The sequence below is a fragment of the Pseudorasbora parva genome, chromosome 25, assembly GCF_024679245.1.
Source record: "Pseudorasbora parva isolate DD20220531a chromosome 25, ASM2467924v1, whole genome shotgun sequence".
Classification (NCBI taxonomy): domain Eukaryota; kingdom Metazoa; phylum Chordata; class Actinopteri; order Cypriniformes; family Gobionidae; genus Pseudorasbora; species Pseudorasbora parva.
Genome location: NC_090196.1, coordinates 7,067,140 through 7,086,535, shown reverse-complemented (window position 1 = coordinate 7,086,535; position 19,396 = coordinate 7,067,140). Strand labels below are relative to the sequence as shown.

The following is a 19,396-nucleotide window of genomic DNA, read 5'->3' as shown; positions in this document are numbered from 1 at the left end:
TATTCCACGACATTGCACACTCGTACTATTTATACGCATTTTTGTGAGATGTGGACTTTATTAATAGGCTTCAAAACTAAATGTTTATATTCTTTACCAGATGGCACAATTTCCTAAACTTGCTTTATCCTGTTTTCTGCTTCTGCTATATTATACTGTAGCTTGATTAAATTATGCAGCTATAATTGTGTTGGTAGGCTATGTTGGTGCACATATCTACGGAAGAGGATTAGGGCCAAGCTTAAAAAAAATAAAAAAATAAAAATGAACATTTTGAGACTAAAGTCATTTATTTATTTATTTTTGATTAATTAATTTGGACTGATTTTCAGCAGGTTCCTGCTCTGCAGAAAAGCCACATTCACAACAATGCTCACACACTGGACAACTAAAGACAACAGCAGACACACATAACCAAGATATGGGCAACAGGAGGGGCTATAGAGCCATCTCAATGGTCACAGATATACCTGTCCATTAAATGGCACGCAAATATTATTTTAAATAGTCTTCTTGATGTGATAGTCCTGATGTGCTGTGGGATCTCATTCCAATTTTTAGTGAATACAAGAAAAAAGATCTCTGTCCGTAACAGTTTCTAAAAGCCGGTAAAGGCAAAAATCTATTTGTAAAAGATTTTGTAGTGCACTCATATACCACCACTGCACTGGCACACCATCGGGACTGGGGTCATTGTGGCCCCGAGGGGTGTGGCCACCGCTGCGGCAGGCGTCCCTTATTTTTCTGTATTGAAGGTGGCAACCCTAACTCAGACCTTGAGCTAAGTTTCGGGAACAAATTCAGTTAAAGCAGTTACAGTTTGTCCATTTGAGATGTGATGAAACAGGTTTATCCCATGGCTTATTTTATAGTTCTGAAATGTCAAGTCATTACACAAATATAGTGCAGTACAGTGGTGAGTCCAGCCTGGTAGCCTGACATGGATCTTCTGAGCTCTATTATAAAGGCTTATTACCGGTTCAATAATCTCATTTGTTGTTAGTGACCAAACAGGTAAACAATACGACAAAGTGGACAGAATGATGCCATGAAGATAGGTTTTTGAAATAGAAAGCATGCAACAAATATGGTTTAATTTTGATATAAACATATATCTTTTGATTTAACTTTCTGGTTAGGGTTTGAACATGTTCTCGATAAGTAAGATGTGAGTCAAGAGACTCCCAAATACTTATATGCTGATACAATTAAAGCGTTTGATTAGAAAAAATGATAGGATTGGATAATTGTCTCTTAGCTGAATAAAAATACATGCATTGTGTTTTCTTGACATTAAGTGTTAAATGATTTTCGTGCAGCCGGTTCTGTAAATGCTGCAGATCCGTGTTAAGTTTGTAATTAATTGAGTCGATATTTGAACCAGAAAGAAATATAACAGTGTCATCAGCATATAGCAAAGAACTAGAAAAATTCAAAACACAAGGAAGATCATTAAAGGGGGGGTGAAATGCTGTTTCATGCATACTGAGCTTTTTACACTGTTAAAGACTTGGATTCCCATCCTAAACATAGACAAAGTTTCAAAAACTAATGTTGGACGTTTGATGGAGTATTTCTGTGTCAAAAATACTCCTTCCGGTTTCTCACAAGTTTCAGAGAGTTTTTTTCGAGAATGGCTCGGCTTGACGTTAATAAGAGCGGAAGGTCCTTGTATGGGCCGTACGGGCTCTTCTCCCGGTAGGGTGCGCGCGCGCGTGACTAGAGCGAGAGAGGAAATGCACGCCCATAAACACTCGCTCAGCTGCAGATCCAGTCGTCCGTGAACACTTATGTTGCGCGCCGCGCTCCACTTTATTCCTATGAGTGACATCAAGCGACTTCAACGCTTCAGCACAGCATTCCGGGAAAGCAGCGCTGCATTTGAACCGATTTGAACGCAGAAATGATGAGAAGCTTCACAACATTGCGTCAGTCGGGTCTCAAAGTGGATTTCCACGTCACTGCTGTCACAGGACTTCACCAAATCATACCAAAGAAGTGTGTTTTTGATGGAGCGGTCCCAGCGATAAAGGTTCGGTCCTGCTTTGGAAGCAGCCGGTGAGTAAAACTGCTTCAAATGTCTGTGCTGTTGGCTATCGTCGCGTGAGTAAACATCAGTAAACGACATGATCGCGTGCTCCGTCATTCAAATGCGCTAACGGACTCCATTGCTGTTCTATGTATAACGTTACACTAGACTGACGTGCAAAACCATTTTGCTTGCTACTGCTAAGGTTTAGTCGCATACAATAGTCCATAAACCGAATCATGTCCTCATAAACTGTGAGTAAACAAGTGCAAATGTTGACAGGGCACTATATACAGTACATACCACAGAGACGGCCGTCCTTCTGTTGCTGTTTCTCCTGTTGAAATTATTTCAGCCTCAGATCTGATTCTGGATCATATCTATTAGCTGAGATCGATAGCCATGGGTTTCTCCACGCTTGAGGACGTCACCGCTTTGTGCGTCATTCTTTAGCTCCGCCAACTCGATACGCCTTCAGGCGTATCGAGTACAGCCCATATTTCTTTTATAAATATAATAAAACTAAAGACTTTTCGGAGATATGAAGGATGCAATACTACTCTATAGGTACTCAAGATTGACATGAGATTGACTTGAAACTGAGTGTTTCACCCCCCCTTTAATATACATAAGGAAAGGTAAAGGACCTAAAATACTGTGGAACTCCCATAGAACACACTCGTGGCTGTGATGTTACTGTGCCGATTCTTACAGTCTGAGACCTGTCACTGAAATAAAATGTAAACATATCTATTGCGGAAGTTGACAAATAAAAAGAAAGAAGTTTGTTTAACAGAATTTGATGATTGACTGTATCGAAAGCTTTCTGAAAATCTATGTATATAACTCCAATAATCTGACCCTTGTTTAAAGACGCACGTATTTGCTCAGTGAGAAGAAGCAAAGCTGACATAGTTGACCGCAAGGGTCGAAAGCCATGCTGGCAATCACTGAGCAGGTTATTATTTTCAAGGTGGTTAATTAGTTGATTATATAATATTTTTTTCAAGCAACTTGGAAATGGTTGGCAGAATTGCAATTGGACGGTAATTGGAAATATTAGTTGGATCATAAGATTTAAACATCGGGGTGGATCTGGGCCGTTTTCCACATGGAAGGAAATACTGATTGTCGAATACACAAATTAACTAAATGATGAAGAAGTGGTATAAGAGCATGAGTTTTAAGAAAAGTTATGTTTAAATTATTTATATCACAAGTATGAGAAGCTTTCAGAGAACACAAAATATTAGTAACATCATTTTGTACGATTTCAGAGAAAGAAAATTGCTGAGATAATGCTGGTACTGATGTGAGAAACAGAGGAATAGGAAATTGAGAGGATAATTACTGTACAGATGCAATAATATACTCATTAAAAGAATTTGCAATTTTATCATGATCAGTAAGAAGAGTATCATTTATGGATATTTGGAAACTATTATTATTTTTGAGTTTCACCAGTTATAGATTTCAATGTTCGCCATAATGTTCTTGGGTTTGAAACTGTTCGACTAATTTGCTTTGTGTAATTCAAAATTACACTTCTTTCTTAACTGTGTGAAAATAAGTTTAGCTTCAGGTGTTTGTAATAATCTGAAAGCTTTCAACGAAGAGGCCTTCTTTTTTAGGAGCTGTAAAATATCAGGAATTAACCAAGGTACTGTATTTTGCCTAATATGTATTTTACAGGTAGTTTATTTTTGACATATTGTCTCCAGTCTCTATGGAAATTTGACAGAACATAATCTGGATTTTGCAAAAACATCTCATTACTCCAATCAGTATCAGCAAATTCAGCGTTGACAGTTGAAACTGAGACAGTTTGGAATTTGGTACTTTTTTAATGTAATTTTTTTAATGACATTTTGGCTGTTTAAAACATTTCCTAATGGCGTAGATGAGTGAGTTATCTGAAACTGCTGTGTTTATCACTCCTGATATGCCATATTTGGAGGGTTGATAAGTAAAAAATAAGGTCCAAAATAGAATTCCGCGTTTTACCAAATCTAGTGGGATCTTTAATTAATTGATGAAGACCATATTTTATGGCAGTTGTTTTCAGAAGTTTAGAAGAATTATCAATCCAATTTAAATTTATGTCACCAAGAATAACAAGCTCTTTAGTTTTAACTGATTTTATTATACTGACATTTGGAGGCTTGTAAGTGACAATAATAGTAACTGAAAATTGATTTGTAAAATGAATAACCAGTTGAAGTGACTGATACTGTTGATAGTTTTACAAAAGAATGGGCATATTTTTTATTTACATAAAGAGCAACACCACCACCAGTTCTATCAGCCCTATCTTTGCGATATATAATGAATTGTTTTCATTATAATGCAAGATTAAACTCGTGAAATTTCGATCGTATCTAGATACAATCTCAAGAATAAACTCATTAAATATCGAGAATAAAGTCATTGGGTTTCGAGAAAAAAACTCAGGAAAATTCTGCCAACAGCTTTCCAAGAGTCAGCTTGAAAAACATGTCTAATGAAAGGAACTTTCATTGTAGTTCCAAGTGTACAACGATCATAGAATTAGAGGTACTATATACATCTCGGAGAAACCCTGACCCACAGCCAGCTTCCTCTGAATTGTCTGGCAATAAGCTCTAAATGCCAGTTGCCTGGTCAAGTTGCTTGCAAATCTCTTTAAAGTTCAAATGCTAATTATAATTCTGTCATAGTTAGCTAAAGTTGATAGTATTTCTTTGTTACTGAACAAAAAGTCTGAAATATAGCTTTAGTGATCCAACTAAGTGATCCAACTGCCATGTCCTATCAAGATTTTATTTCAAGTTTTTTCTCGACACACAACGACTTTATTCTCGATATTTAATGAGTTTATTCTGGAGATTGTGTCTCTACTTTTTTTCTCGAAATTTATCGAGTTTAAACTTGCATTATAATGACTTTAATCTCAAGATGTTTTTTTATTTATTTATTATTGCTTGGCCCTAATCCTCTTCCGTATATCTCAGAGTGTAGTTATGTGTGTACTAAAAAAAAAACTGTGTGCATGTAATGTTTGAGAGAGAAATGAAACTGTACTGTGAATAACTAATCCCACGTGTCCCAGTGGAGCTTTGCTGGCATCTAATGGAAAAGGTTTAGTATACTGCACCTAAAGAAAATCTGACTGAAAGCTCACTTTTTGAGAGATCAACCTCAAATGTAGAACACAATTGTTTAGATTTCTTAGATTTTTTGAGTTCAACATGCTTTTTATAAAGTGCATATTTTTTATTTTTTTTAAAATCACAAACTATTTTATAAGCTTTCTGATTTCTATTAGTGCAAAATATTCCCATGTGCAATCAATTCTGACTAGTTCTGTACATAAATTACTATCATTCCTGCTGCCTATTACCCCCTGCCATAGCATATCAAATATAAAAAGTTTAATGAGAAGATTGTGTCTAAATATATTTACAAAATATAAAATACTGTAAAATATTATTATAATTCAAAATAATATAATATTTTAATGTAGGCCTACTTCAGATGTAATTTATTCTTGTGATCAAAGCTGAATTTATTATTATTACTCCAGTCTTCAATGTAACATGATCCTTCACTAATCATTCTCATATGAGGATTTGATGATGGACACACAGTTATGATCATTATCAATGTATTTTTTGTGGAAACCGTATTACATGTCTTTCATGATTCTTTGAATAGAAATAGAAAAATCTATTTTTTTTTTAAAGAATGTTAATGTAACAGTTATCACTTATCATCGTGTAATGTATCAGATTTATTTGAATGTGTATGACAAACACATCACGTGAAATACTAGACTTATTGCTCAAGTTTTAGGGTGCTTTCACACACAAATAACCAACAGGTATTGACAGAAATACTGTTATATTTCATTAAAAAAAAAAAAAAACTGTAAAGAACATTTTTTTATTTTTATTTTCTTAGTCGTTACAGGTTTTTGGCATACAGAAGTTTTGTCAGCTGGTGTTGGGGCATTCTGGGCAGGAGGATCAGGGTTGTGCTGCCCTCATGTGTGGTGCAATGAATAAGTGCAGAGTTCCCTAATGCTCAGGGACATTATGTAGGGTTCAGACCTGCCCTTGATTAAACCTAGACACGTAGCTGTCTATCACTTCCTGTTTGTCTGGTTTGTCAAACTGGGACGTGAGATCCTCAGGTATGGAGATCTGCAGAATAGCGTCCATATAAGGGGTTGGGTCCACTGCAATGTTCTCAAAGATAAGTTCCAACAATTTGTCCACGTACTCTGTACAAATATACAAAATGTTATTATTTTCAGTTTACTCTGTTGTGTTTGGTCTTGGGGCTATGGTTTTGTATATAAAATTGTCTATAAAACGAAAACAAAAATTATATATATATATATATATATATATATATATATTAGGGCCGGGACTTTAACGCGTTAATTAAGATTAATTAACTACGGGACTTTAACGCGTTAATTAATTACGCAAAAAAAAAAAAAAAAATTAATCGCACTTATTTTTGCCCCGCGGAACGTTTTTCAATGAATGAGTTTTGACGGACCGATTATACTGGAACACCAACTAGCGCTCATGAGTCACGACAACAACCATGAAAACAACAAACCATAGTGAACATGAACGAAGAAGCTGATGGGACCGTTTTGCTTGGCCCCGTGGATGGGAAATTTAGTTTTAAAAAACGAAATGATGGAAGCGTCGACAAGAGCATGGTTGTGTGCAAGCTATACAACAGGGGTATCCAAAGTCGGTCCTGGAGGGCCACTGACGTCCTGCAGAGTTTAGCTCCAGCTTGCCTCAATACACTGCTAAAGTTTCTAGTATGCCTAATAAGACCTTAATGAGCTGGTACAGGTGTGTTTAATTGGGGTTAGAGCTAAACTCAGCAGAACAGTGGCCCTCCAGGAGCAGGATTGGACACCCCTGCTATACAACAAGGAATTAGCGTATCACCGCAGCACATCGAGCCTCAAATATCACAAATATGCTTTTGCTATACTTAATGGCAAACATTGGACTGGTCTGCTGGACTGAAATAAATAAACAATATTTTGTTGATTAAGCTTATGTATTCAGTCATTATTCAATGGTATACTAAAAATACATGTGAAAAATTACTTCTCATTGTTCTCAGGTAAAATATTTATATGCGATTAAAATGCGATTAATTTCGATTAATTAATTACAAAGCCTCTAATTAATTAGATTAATTTTTTTAATCGAGTCCCGGCCCTAATATATATATATATATATATATATATAAAATGTCTGCACATACAATGACAGTTTTGTATTTAAATAATTTGTTACACTCACGGAAGGTTGGTTGTACTTTCACTGGCTTTGCAGAGCATTGTCCTTTCTTGTATTTTGGGAAAACCACCTTAAATAGTGGCTTCCCAGCTTCTGTCTTGGCTTGGGGACGTGCAGCATTTTCATTAAAATGTAGGGCTGCTAGGTAGAGTCTACAGAGAAGAAATAATGGTTAAACATATTGTTTATACACTACTTTACCAATTATATTGAACTACCTGCATAACATTCCTAGGAAAGAAAAGACAACATTCTTTGGCGCAAAGCGCAGAATTACGCTGTGGAACGCCTGCAGTGATGAGGTCTGATGGTGAGGGCTCAGTTTTTCAACATCCTTCAGAATCCTCTTGTTTCTGAGGATCTTCTCTAATCGAGAAAAGGCAGTTGTTCCTGGTGGGAAAGTGGAACTTATTAAACTTTATATTTAGAAAAAAAAAAAAAATTATGTTTTATGCACAAAGACACATGAGTTATATTGCCACTACTAGTAGGGTAAAAACACCTGCTCTCAACCACTTGCTCTTGTCCGTTGTAGTGTGTTGCGGATGCAAACACCGTGGGAAAACGACATCATCATGTGTGTGCCTGTCTTGGATATGATTAAGAATTGATGTCCACTTTGCCACTCGCTCTGCCCCTGATGAAGAAGAAGCCAGTCTATGAGACTCTGACAGTCATTAGGGCACATGAACAACACATACTCATACAGGAGCTAATACCTTTTTCAACGTGCCATACATCGTAATACTGTGTGATGTTGGCTTCCCGCAGGTATTTCTGTATTTGAGGGTGCCGGTCTGTAACAATGCTGTCAAAAGTCACACCGCGTGCCCTCAGGAGATCAAGGCTCCTCCTCAGACCCTCTTTCTCCATGTTGTTGCTCCCGCCAACTTCATTACACTGATTACAAAATACAGGACATATATGACAACTGTTGTTAATGCTTTATATTAGTGAATAGTTACACAATAAAAACAATCCCTGTTTTTTTTTTTTTTTTTTTTTTTTTTAATCCCTTTTTTTCTGTTCATTTACTTTGTTACATTGCATATTAGGGATATCAACGATTGATCGATAAGACATCGATTAAGCAGGATCATGCGCGTGCGTGCGCCTCAACCGCGAAAGGGGAGGAAAAATGATGCAAGCGTGCCCGAGTTCTATTTGGGACCATTTTACAGCTGGAGTTACTCCTTCATCATGACTGCAAGTTTGCATGTGCATTCGCAGCCTTTTGTTTTGTGCAAATTTAAGTTGTAATATTGTGTTTATTTTGTGCAGGCCTATCTATAGCTGATTTATCTCATAAGAATGCATTTGGTTAATAATTAACGTTAGAGGCCAGTGGTAGTAAAAGTGTGGCGGTGATCAGCTTCAGCGTGCAGCTCCAACAGCACTAATAATGACTATGATTGGGACTGTCATATTACACAACATTAATGAGAACACTATTGTAATAAAACATTGTGATTGTTAAGTATTTGGGTTTATTTGCCATGTGTTTCATTGCGTTGATCCAGGAAGAGCGCGTGCACAACATGAGTCACGCATTCTGACTCGCGCATGTAACTATTTCAAGTTAATTTCTGCATTCGCATCAGATTGTGCTGAAGTAATTTGTAATATTACATTTATTTTGTAACGTTATATATGTGATCAATCATAGAGGATGCGTTTCTTTTAGTGAAACAAAACGCACAAGCAAGTGGCTTCAGTCAGTGATGGCTACCGGTTTTCATTTAGTGCTTCGGCTTTAGCGCATACAGAGCAATGCATAATAACTATGATTGGGACGATCATATTATATACCAGAAATGAGAACACTATTTTAATAAATGTTTTGGGTAAATTAATTGGGTTTAGGTGCCGTGTTCAGAGCGTTGTTCCAGGAAGAGCGCGTCTCCCATTCTGAATATGAATACAGCAACTCAATTCAAGTTCACTTGTGCATTCGCATCATTTTGTGAAGATATATAATTTGTATTATGTTGTTAACTTTATATATATCTGATTAATCTCATATAGGAAGCTTTTTGTTGAGTTAAATAACGTGCTAGCAAAGAGCTTCAGTGTATCTTATCGGTGTTGATTCAGCGCATCCGCTTCAGCTCGCGCAGTTCAAACAGCAACGCACGACTAATAATAACTATGATTGGGACTGTCACATTACTGAAAACAATATTTTAATAAATCGTTTTGAATTAATTGGGTTTTGTGACGTTTCAGCACGTTGTTCTTGCAAGAGCATCCACACATTCCGAATAACAGATCTGAGGCGGCGTTCGTGTTGTATTACAGGTTATATTATTAAATAAGTCATTTAATTAAATTATAAATCACATCGACTAATTTTACAATACCACAGCCCTTTGTTTAGATAAAAAAAAATCCTTCTCATTCATTTGGTGAAGAACATGCGTTTTGAGCAGCATTTGCACATCCTGTCATGCTGTCGGCTAGACGCATATTTCAGTATTAAGGTTAACGATTAATCGATTAATTGATTGTTAATTTAAACGATGATCGATCATGGGAATTTGTGAAAATTGACATCCCTATTGCATATGCGTTACATATATCATAAGTCTCTAATGTTAGACTCACCTGAACTAGTTGTAAATCAATAATAGTGCTGGTCCTTAGGTCCATCACTGAGTAACTTCCAAACTTGGCTGAATGCCCTTTACGTATAAAAATTAATGTTTACTTTGTATTACATTCAGTATTTATTATTACTACTTTGTATGTTTTGCTTTGACAGTAATATGTAAACTGGGACAGATGTTCAGCATTTTGTACCTGGTGAATCTGCCCTCATGTCTCCACCTAGGACAATGTTCTGCTGCTGTCTGAGTTGCTGCAACATGCCATCCTGTACTTTCTTCCAGCTATGTACAATTGCGGGCTGTATGTACCTCCGGGCATGATTTTGATAAGTGGTGTAGTGGATCATTTTCAGTTTCATTGTCTGGAATATCTAGGGTGCAGAAAATAGGATTCCTTTATTTAGCATGACTTCAGGAACAGTATGAACATTTGTTTATGTTCAGGGCTGATCTTTGTGATATTACTTGCAATAGTAAATTATAGGCTATTAGGGCTGAGCAATATATCGAAATATCGCAAATGTACATATCGAAACGGTTCGCAATATCTGAATGATTTTATACACAAATCAGCCGCAAACTTTATGGGCGCCGCCATCTTGCCTGCCGCCATTACTGCGTGCCTGCGAAGTGTGTGACGGTGTGACACTTGCTGGTGTCCTCTAATGACATTTCAATGAAAGCGGATCCTGTACATTAAATAAAATGTCTGGTGAAAGGGAACATTGGGTAGACGATGTCAGGCAGTGGCCAAAACTTACAGAAAGGTAATTTATTGACAACAGGATGTATTAATGTATAAATGCGTCTGCCAAATGTAATGTAATTAAGACAGCAATCAAACTGAACACTGTCATTGTGAGCTGTGTTGCTAATATTAGGGCCCTGCTTTCCGTGATCACGGAATTGTTTTACACAAACACGTTTTAAGAACATGAAATAACGAACAGTCAGGGGTGGTAAGTACTCAAGTAAAAATACTTTGATACTTTACTTAAGTATTTTTTTCGGGGATCTGTACTTTACTTGAGTATATTTTATTTGCATCTACTTTTACTCTTACTCCACTACAATATTAAAGGCAAAGTTTACTTTTTACTCCAATACATTTCCCCACGCCCGCTCCAAGTATTAAGTATTTATTACACTTGATTTCCAAACCGGTCTGGTCGGTCATGGATGATCCAGTCGGGTATAGACTTGGAAAAGCTGACAAGTCAGGTCAGGTCAATGTTCTCCAGGTAGCTCAGTGTTTCCCCAGCTTTTTTATTTTGCGGCACACAATTTACTATGAAAACATCAGTAACATTTTACAATACAGGTGCACTATTATAATTCATGCCTAACTAATGCACAGATAATCATGAGTTAATGTATTACTAATGAAGAACTAAACCATTTATTAATGATCACTGCATCAGCAACTAATGAACATTCTCTATGATTAATAGATTAAGAAATATATGAATTGCTATTAATTAAATATGACATCATTAATTCCCTAATAACATATTACATTAACTAATAATGTAAATTCATGTATTCAAAGCCATGCATTCCGACTCTCAGTTGTGTTTAATTCATCATTAATCATAACCATTGGCAGAATTATAGTATGACTTTACTTGTTGAGGCACATGACTATTAACTAATTGTTACGTAATATGTCATTGTGGTTATGGCTTTTGAATTAATTTTGAATTAGTTAAAGCAGCACTAGGTAACTTTTCAACCTTCATAATATATTTTTCAAGACTCTTGTGATGATAAATCGACTTACAATAGGTTGAATGACACGTCTGCCATAGCCTGATGGGGTCTGTATCGTTTTTAATCGTACTTTTAAACTTCGGGTTTCGGGTAGTAACCCGAGAACAAAAAGAACTACAAAATTCGACTGCTTTACGGCATATACGTCACTTCCACCAACACACACACTTCCTTACATTCGGACGTGTGAGCCCAACTTTGTTCGTCGGATAATATAGTCATGTCCGAAGCAGCACAGACAAATAAGAAAGAAAAGGTTTTGTTTGGAGGAAAGCAATAAGAGGAAATGAAAAAGTGATTAAAGGCCGGACGAGGATCAACATGTGACCAGCGTTTGCCCGTTGGCGTGAGCTGAAGGAGGCGTGCCCGACCGATACTGTTATGCTTGTTATGGTGAGCTACCACTCAAACATTGAACTGAAGTATCATATAGATTCTGGAAAACGGTAACCAATAGACTACTATAATGACGCTGGCTTGTAAACGTGAGCATCGTGATTATTTGGCGTTTGAAAAAAATAAAACCCATGAAATTATATTCATATGACATGCTGAAACATGCCACTGACTGTAACGTTACCTGGGATGAAGACATTTCACACGCGCTGCCAGAAGAACACCTGCATGTGAACTCCTCCTGCAGTGTTCAGGTGAACTGTTAGTGCTGCACTGACCCGCGGGACGCTTTTATGAAGTTATTTGGCCCGCACCGCACCACTGTATATATTTTTGCAACCCGCCGCGCACCCGCGACCATTAAATAGACATACGGGGTCCGCGGGTTATGGGACGACCCGCGCATTACTAGTTCAGGGCTATCAGGGCTGTCATGTCAACAAATGCACACGCGATGGCATCCCCTGTTGAAGGATGACAGCTCTTATGACAGTAGTTGAGGACATTATTTTTTCCAAACTGTAGGGGGACCCCGAGAGCAAAAGTAGCCAAGTGGGGCTTTAATAGTATCTTGCTCCTCATCTGTTTGATGGAGCTAATGTTATGGAACATGTCTATTTTAAGTTTAACCCCTATACTGCGTTAAGGTGCTTCATTGTCTCTTATTAATTGCAAATCTAACAAATTCTTAATTGCAGTATCTAATCTTATCATTTGTTCAATTAAAGCATTGCATATCAGTCCCAAAAGATTTTATCTGCTTAATTATTGATATTTACAGTTAATTTGTATATTTACTTTTTACTTTCGGTACTTGAGTACGTTTTAAATCTGATACTTTTGTACTTTTACTCAAGTGATGTTTGAATGGAGGACTTTCTACTTTTACTGGAGTATTTTTTTATTTAGGTATATATACTTTCACTCGAGTATAACTTTTGAGTACTTTTACCACCTCTGCGAACAGTTATGAGGACTTAGGCTGCACTTAGAGCAGCGCGCGGCGGTAATGCACGACGCGCTGTAAATGATAACGGATCAAACGAACGTAAAACCACTTAAAAACAGAAAATAAATAAAACATACGTGCCTGTTACAAAGGGACTTTAAGTCACAATTACACAAATGTAACTTTGTAGTTTTCTCTATTGTTACTGGCATTATGGTATGAGTCCACTGCCTGAAAACCTCACGACACCTGTGATTCCTACCCAGCGGCTTTGATGGTAGGATGCAGTATCTGGCCAATCCATCCCGAACTCATGCCCTGTAGTTTAGGTTCTGACGCTCATTGCATTAATTAATTTAATAATTATTGAAAGTATCAAGATTTACAAACAAATATCGTTGCATAAAATCAACTTCTTCGAAATAGGATACAAAAAAGATATAGCCTGAGGGAGCAGCTCTTAATACAAACAGGAGAAAAATAGTTATAGTATGCATTTGTAACAAAAATAAAAATAATTTATAAGGGGAAAAAAGGTAGGCTATTATAACATGACATGAGGGGAGAATCAGTCATTGTTAAGCTATTAACCTCATTTGAGGAGTGTTTTCGTGTACGCACTGCTCTAAGTCCTTAGCAGCAAGGCACGCAGTAATGGCGGCGATGCTTTACTTCCGTGTTTCGCCGGATTTGTGTATAGGCTACTTCAACATTGTGAAAAGTGTACATTTTAGGTCATACATTGGGCAGAGACTAGACTGGGCACATTACTGTTACTTATGTGACTTGCTTGATGTTAAAAAGTGTTATTAAACGCAATAATTTGTGAAAAACAATAACTTGCAGTCTCGCGCTGTTTGACACACACACCGAAATGTGAACAATGTGCGACAAATGTTGGCTAAAACCATAGACTGTAAAAAAATATGGACGTAGTGTCCGTGACGTCACCCATAGGATTCCGATAAGCCGTTCTGAAGCTTAAAGTATGGCCGAGCTGGGCGTTGCCATCTTGTGAGCGAGTCGTCGCGTGCCACTCCCGGATAACAGAAAATGGGCAAAAAGGCGGGATGTGCGCGGAGCTGAGGTGACGCAATAACTATAGACGGCGGATAAATGGCTATCCACTTGTAACCACGCCCTTAATTATGCAGAACCTTAAGGCTTTATATAACGTAAACGAATGAGTTATAAAAAAATTCACCCCCCTCAGAGTTGTCATGAAGATCAACATTAGCCTTATAAGCCAAAACCACAATTTGTACCAGGCTGTAAACATGTTTTTTTCTGCTTTAAAGTTGAGAATTTTAACATGGGGCTCAATGAGATTCTGCTCCCTTCTGGAGCCTGTCCCTAGTGGCCAGTTGAGGAATTGCAATTTACATTACTTCCGTATTGGCTTCAAGAGAGATCGCGGGAGGTTGCCGCTTGGCTAAAACACAGCTGGTCACTTTTAGAAGTTGTTGCGATGCTTTCTTTTCCAGAAAGAAAGTGAAACGCAAATGGTTTCATTCTCAGTTTTTAAATATAATTGAAATAGATTTTACACACTAATTGCAATATCGTATCGCATATCGATTATCACATTAATTAACAATATTGCATTTTTCTTCAATATTGCACAGCCCTATAGGCTATACAGTAAAATCTTCACCACCTTTTTAACTTTGAAGAAAGAGGCACCATTGGCATACAGTGCTACAGAAAGCTGGAGGTTTCCTGCAGGAGTGCTTTGTATAATTGGCTGACTATTCCATTTTCTGAAGAAGTCACAGTGTGGACAGCGTTGTTCCACAGAGAGGAATGTGCCAAATACTGTTCTCCGTACACTGGTAACATGTTGACACACAGGGCACTGCTCAAAGAGCTGCAGCAGGCAGTTTTCATAGACAATGTAAGTTGCTGTCTCGTGAACCGGCTTAGAAGATTCAAACCTATTATAATAATAAAGAGCTACTTACTTAATTTCAAAATTCTACATAACATAATAAAAAAATGTCATACAATCAAAACTGATTGCTTACGTCACATCTGTTGTCTCAGTCAAGGTTGTGACAGAGTCAGCCGGTTCATATGTGGAATCCCTAGGATCTGCCAGATTCATACTTGAGCTGGCTCCAGAAGGGTCATCCTCTTCCTCCTCTAGCTCCAAGCGAGATCTCTTATTTGCCCTCTTTATTGGTGTTGATGATAGCGGTGGTATTGATGGGCCAACATTAATATCTGGGTATATCATAGTTGTCTGTGTGCCTGTTACATAATAGTTGACATTTTAATACCATGGAGTAATATAAAATACAAATAAAGATTCAATTAATATTGTTGCAGACAATACTACAAAAACTGAATACATGACTTTACACTATATAGGATCTAGATCAGCAAACCTGTACTTTTGTAGTGCGGACGTAAAGTTTGGATAGAGAGCTGGGTGGCAACATTGCAGAGTTTCTTTTGGCTAGCCACATGTTGCACCATGGCCAATTCTTCAGATGTGCTTGCCTATACAAATGCAATGAATGAATGAAATTAATCATACGCATTTGCAGGATGTATCAGTATTTTGCAGTTATTGTGTTACCATTCATCTTCATGCAGTAATAACTGTTACAACACGACTTAATATTACTTCTTCATCAGTAACAGACACCGTTATAACCCGTCTGTAAAAATTAGTAACCTTAGTGTAGTATTACCACGTTAACTTTATCACCAGCGGACCCAGTTTGTAATAACACAATAGCCATAACGCGTCGTTCTTTATAAACGTGGGAATGTGGGAATATGAAATATATTGAGAACGTCATACATAGAAATCAGGCCGTTATTGTAACTTACCCTGTAAACATTCGTGAAGCACAGATTTGCAAAGATTAAAATAAAGGTAAATAAAAACGTTACACTCACTTCTTCTGCAGCAGGAACACGAACAGATGGTACAGATCCTTTTTTCAGTAGCAGCTTCTTGGCAAAACCTGCTTTATACTGACCCGCGTTAATAAAGCAGTCTGGTGAGAAATGATTCGCGCAAACATGAAAGCATTGCCGTTGATCGGGGGGATTATTCCCATCGAAAACAAAACTCAGCCATTGCGTCTTCAGAGGTTCGGATTTAGGAACATCAAAATGACTGCTGTGTTCATTATTACACCCAAGCACAGAACACCACAATCGCTTAGATGGCATTCTTTTTTTTGCTCTTCTTCTTCTTCTTCTTCTTCTGTTGCCGTTTTATGGCGGTTGGCAAACCAACTTTCGGTGCATTACCGCCACCAACTGGACTGGAGTGTGAAGCACTAATCATCAGGGAACAAAATAACAACAACAAACAAAACAAAAAAAAAAAACACTAAATTTCTAAATGCTTTAATATATTTTATAAGAGCACCATATACTCTTCCGTTCTCTGCGTTATCCTTTAAAAGGCTTTGCATATTAAATGAGTCAATGTCCATTCTTAATTCCTTAATGAATTTTAATCTTTCTGATTCGTATTTTTTACAGTTTATTAACAAATGCTCTGTTGTTTCTGCCTTATCACAATAATTACATTTACCTGATTCATGTTTCCCTATTTTAAACAAATAGTGATTTGGTCAAGTGTGCCCTATTCTGATACGAGAAATAATTGTATCTTCTTTTCTATTCCGAAAAACACTTCTACCATTTCGTACTTAAGTAAGAAGCAATTGCTTCTGCATATTGTACATATGTCTGCCCTTACTATCACAATTCCATATTTCTTGCCATTTGTTATTTATAAATTCTTTAATTTTCCCTTTAACCTCTTTTGTTACTTTTCTGTATTAATTTTATTTCAATCTGAATGTTTTAAAGCTTGTCAACCACTTCATTAGCCTCTACTCCCACATGTGCAGGAACCCATAAAAACGTTATTAGGCTTACATTACTAGTCTAAGCGGACTTGTAAGAATAAATAATATCTTGCCTTAATGATTTTATTCTGCTTGCAAGGCCCAACTCCACGTACCAAATCTATTCTGGTGTTTCTATACCATCATTTAAACATACTAAAACATTACCATCTATTATTTCTTCTACAACATCCCCTTTATGATCATTCTTACTGCTTCCCCATAAAGTGCTGTGTGCGTTAAAATCTCCACTCCAAATTATTTTATTATTTCCTGAACCAATAACATTTTCTAATTCTTTAGTTAATCTACTACAAGGATTATAATAATTTATTATTATAATATTTTGATTCTCTGCATATATATCTATAACCATAATTTCTTATTCTTCGATCTCATTAATGATTCGATATTCAAAGTCATTTTTAATAAGAGTAGCCACCCCACCTAGCCTAGAAATCTAGACGCACCCTAGCGGCAGCAAATTTAATTTGCCCGCAACATCTTGATGTGGGTCTGGCTTGTCAGGCTACACCCCACCTCCATTACCTGCCTTTCTATCTTTCCTTACAACATTATAACCTTGCAATGCAAAATTTAATTGAGGTTTTAACCATGTTTCTTGTACACAAATTATATTTGGTTTATTATCCTGCTGATCTATAAAATGCTTGAACTCTGCACCATTTGCAATAAAACTTCTGGCATTCATTGTAGAATCGTTAAAACCATTGTTGCTATTATTATGTACTTCCACATGTTGTTTAAGTGCTTGTTTGAGTCTTTAGCATGCCATTTATTTTTTCCATGGTAACAGTGACTATATTCAAGTATTTTTCAGCGGCCCTTATTATTATTTTAATTCTCTCCGTTCTACTTTCTGTTTGAGCAGAACAGTTTATTACTTCAGCCATAAACGAAACAAATTCTATTTTTCCGATCACCAATCTATCCTCATTTATTTTCCTCTGATCCAAAGCATTTCCATTCCATTCCTGATTTTTTTCCTCTCTCTGTGTCTGTTCATTTTGTTTTGCTTTTTGAGTTGCTTCCGCATAAGTCAATTTCTCCGATACTCTCAGGTTTTGAATTTTCACTGCATGCTTGTGAACAATGCATCCCACAAATCCAGCGCTATGCTCCCCTCCGCAATTGCAACATTTTGCCTTCGCTCCTTCTCCACATTTACCATATTCATGGTCACCCCCACACCTCGCACAAACGTTGGTTTCCTCTGCAAACCGCACTAACATGTCTATACTTCTGGCACCTGAAACACCTTAATGGTAGCCTGACAAGCCAGACCCACATCAAGATGTTTGGTCTGGAAACTCACCATTGACAGCTCAATCCAAGGGGCGGGATAAATTGTTGTCTTTCAAACTCCCTCTGCAAATTAAATTTGCTGCCGCTAGGGTGCATCTAGATTTCTAGGCTATGCCAGAGAGGGTAAAAATAGGCTTTGTAAGTTACCAGTAAGACCATACGTCTAGAAATCTAGACGCGGCAGCAAATTTAATTTGACCGCGAGTGTCGTATAGCAACTCTCAATACCCTTCTGAGCTGTATTCGCCTAACTCTTGCTGGGCCAATCACATCGTGTATAGAGTCGGTGGGCGGGGCCATAATGACGACGGCTGAGTTGCGTTTGCGTGCTTCTAGTTAACACAGAAACTGGCGAACGGCAGTCTTTCCAATCAGCTTTGACCGCGACTCTGGAAGACTTGGAGTTAAACTTTTCTCTGAGAAAAGAACAAAGAGCGGCACTGAAGTCATTCTTAAAAAGGGAAGATGTGTTCAGAGTTTTGCTGAACGGATACAGCAATGTTTAATCTATCAACAAGCTCAAGTTTCACCTTTGTTGCTCTGGTTGGTGTAGCGCTATCCTATCGCGTGCAGAGGGAGTTTGAAAGACAACCGTTCATCCGCCCCTCGGATTGAGCTGTCAATGGTGAGTTTCCAGACCAAACATCTTGATGTGGGTCTGGCTTGTCAGGCTATCTCTGGCATTCTTTCTTCATCAAACTGTAGCATAACTGAAAGACTATCCATCCTTTCTTTATTTTTCACATACTGAAGCTGCTTTGCTCCAATTACCTTCCCCCCTTATATGCAACTTTTAATTTTTTCAGCAGTAACATCAGTAGGAATTCCACTTATTACACCGCTAACCCATGGCTTCCGATTCAACAATGGGCATGAAACTGGGTATCCATTCATCGATTTTATACTCAGTGCCTTCTTTTGTTGTTTTTCATCTTTACACATAATCAAATTTCCATCTCTCAGAGTCTTTGCACTTTGCTTTATTCAGAGATGTAGTCAGTTTAATTGGGTTTAATCGCCATTCCTATTCGCCAGTCAGCAAATTTCATAATTACTTTATATTCTTCTGTATGTTTACAACTCACATGCTCCTCCTTTCCACTATCCGTAAATGATCCGTGACTTTTTTT

At 37.3% G+C, this 19,396-nt stretch overlaps 1 protein-coding gene across 1 annotated transcript; it reads right to left on the bottom strand.

The window, feature by feature from the left end:
* Nucleotides 1-8,001: 8,001 nt before the first annotated feature.
* Nucleotides 8,002-16,280, bottom strand: LOC137064623 (uncharacterized). Its single transcript, XM_067436067.1, has 7 exons — nucleotides 15,973-16,280; nucleotides 15,453-15,567; nucleotides 15,090-15,315; nucleotides 14,723-14,999; nucleotides 10,144-10,321; nucleotides 9,949-10,025; nucleotides 8,002-8,244 (listed from the first exon to the last, which is right to left on the bottom strand). The coding sequence occupies exons 1-7, from the start codon at nucleotides 16,249-16,251 to the stop codon at nucleotides 8,002-8,004; spliced, it is 1,395 nt and encodes a 464-aa protein (XP_067292168.1). The 5' UTR covers nucleotides 16,252-16,280.
* Between the last annotated feature and the right edge of the window lie 3,116 nt (nucleotides 16,281-19,396).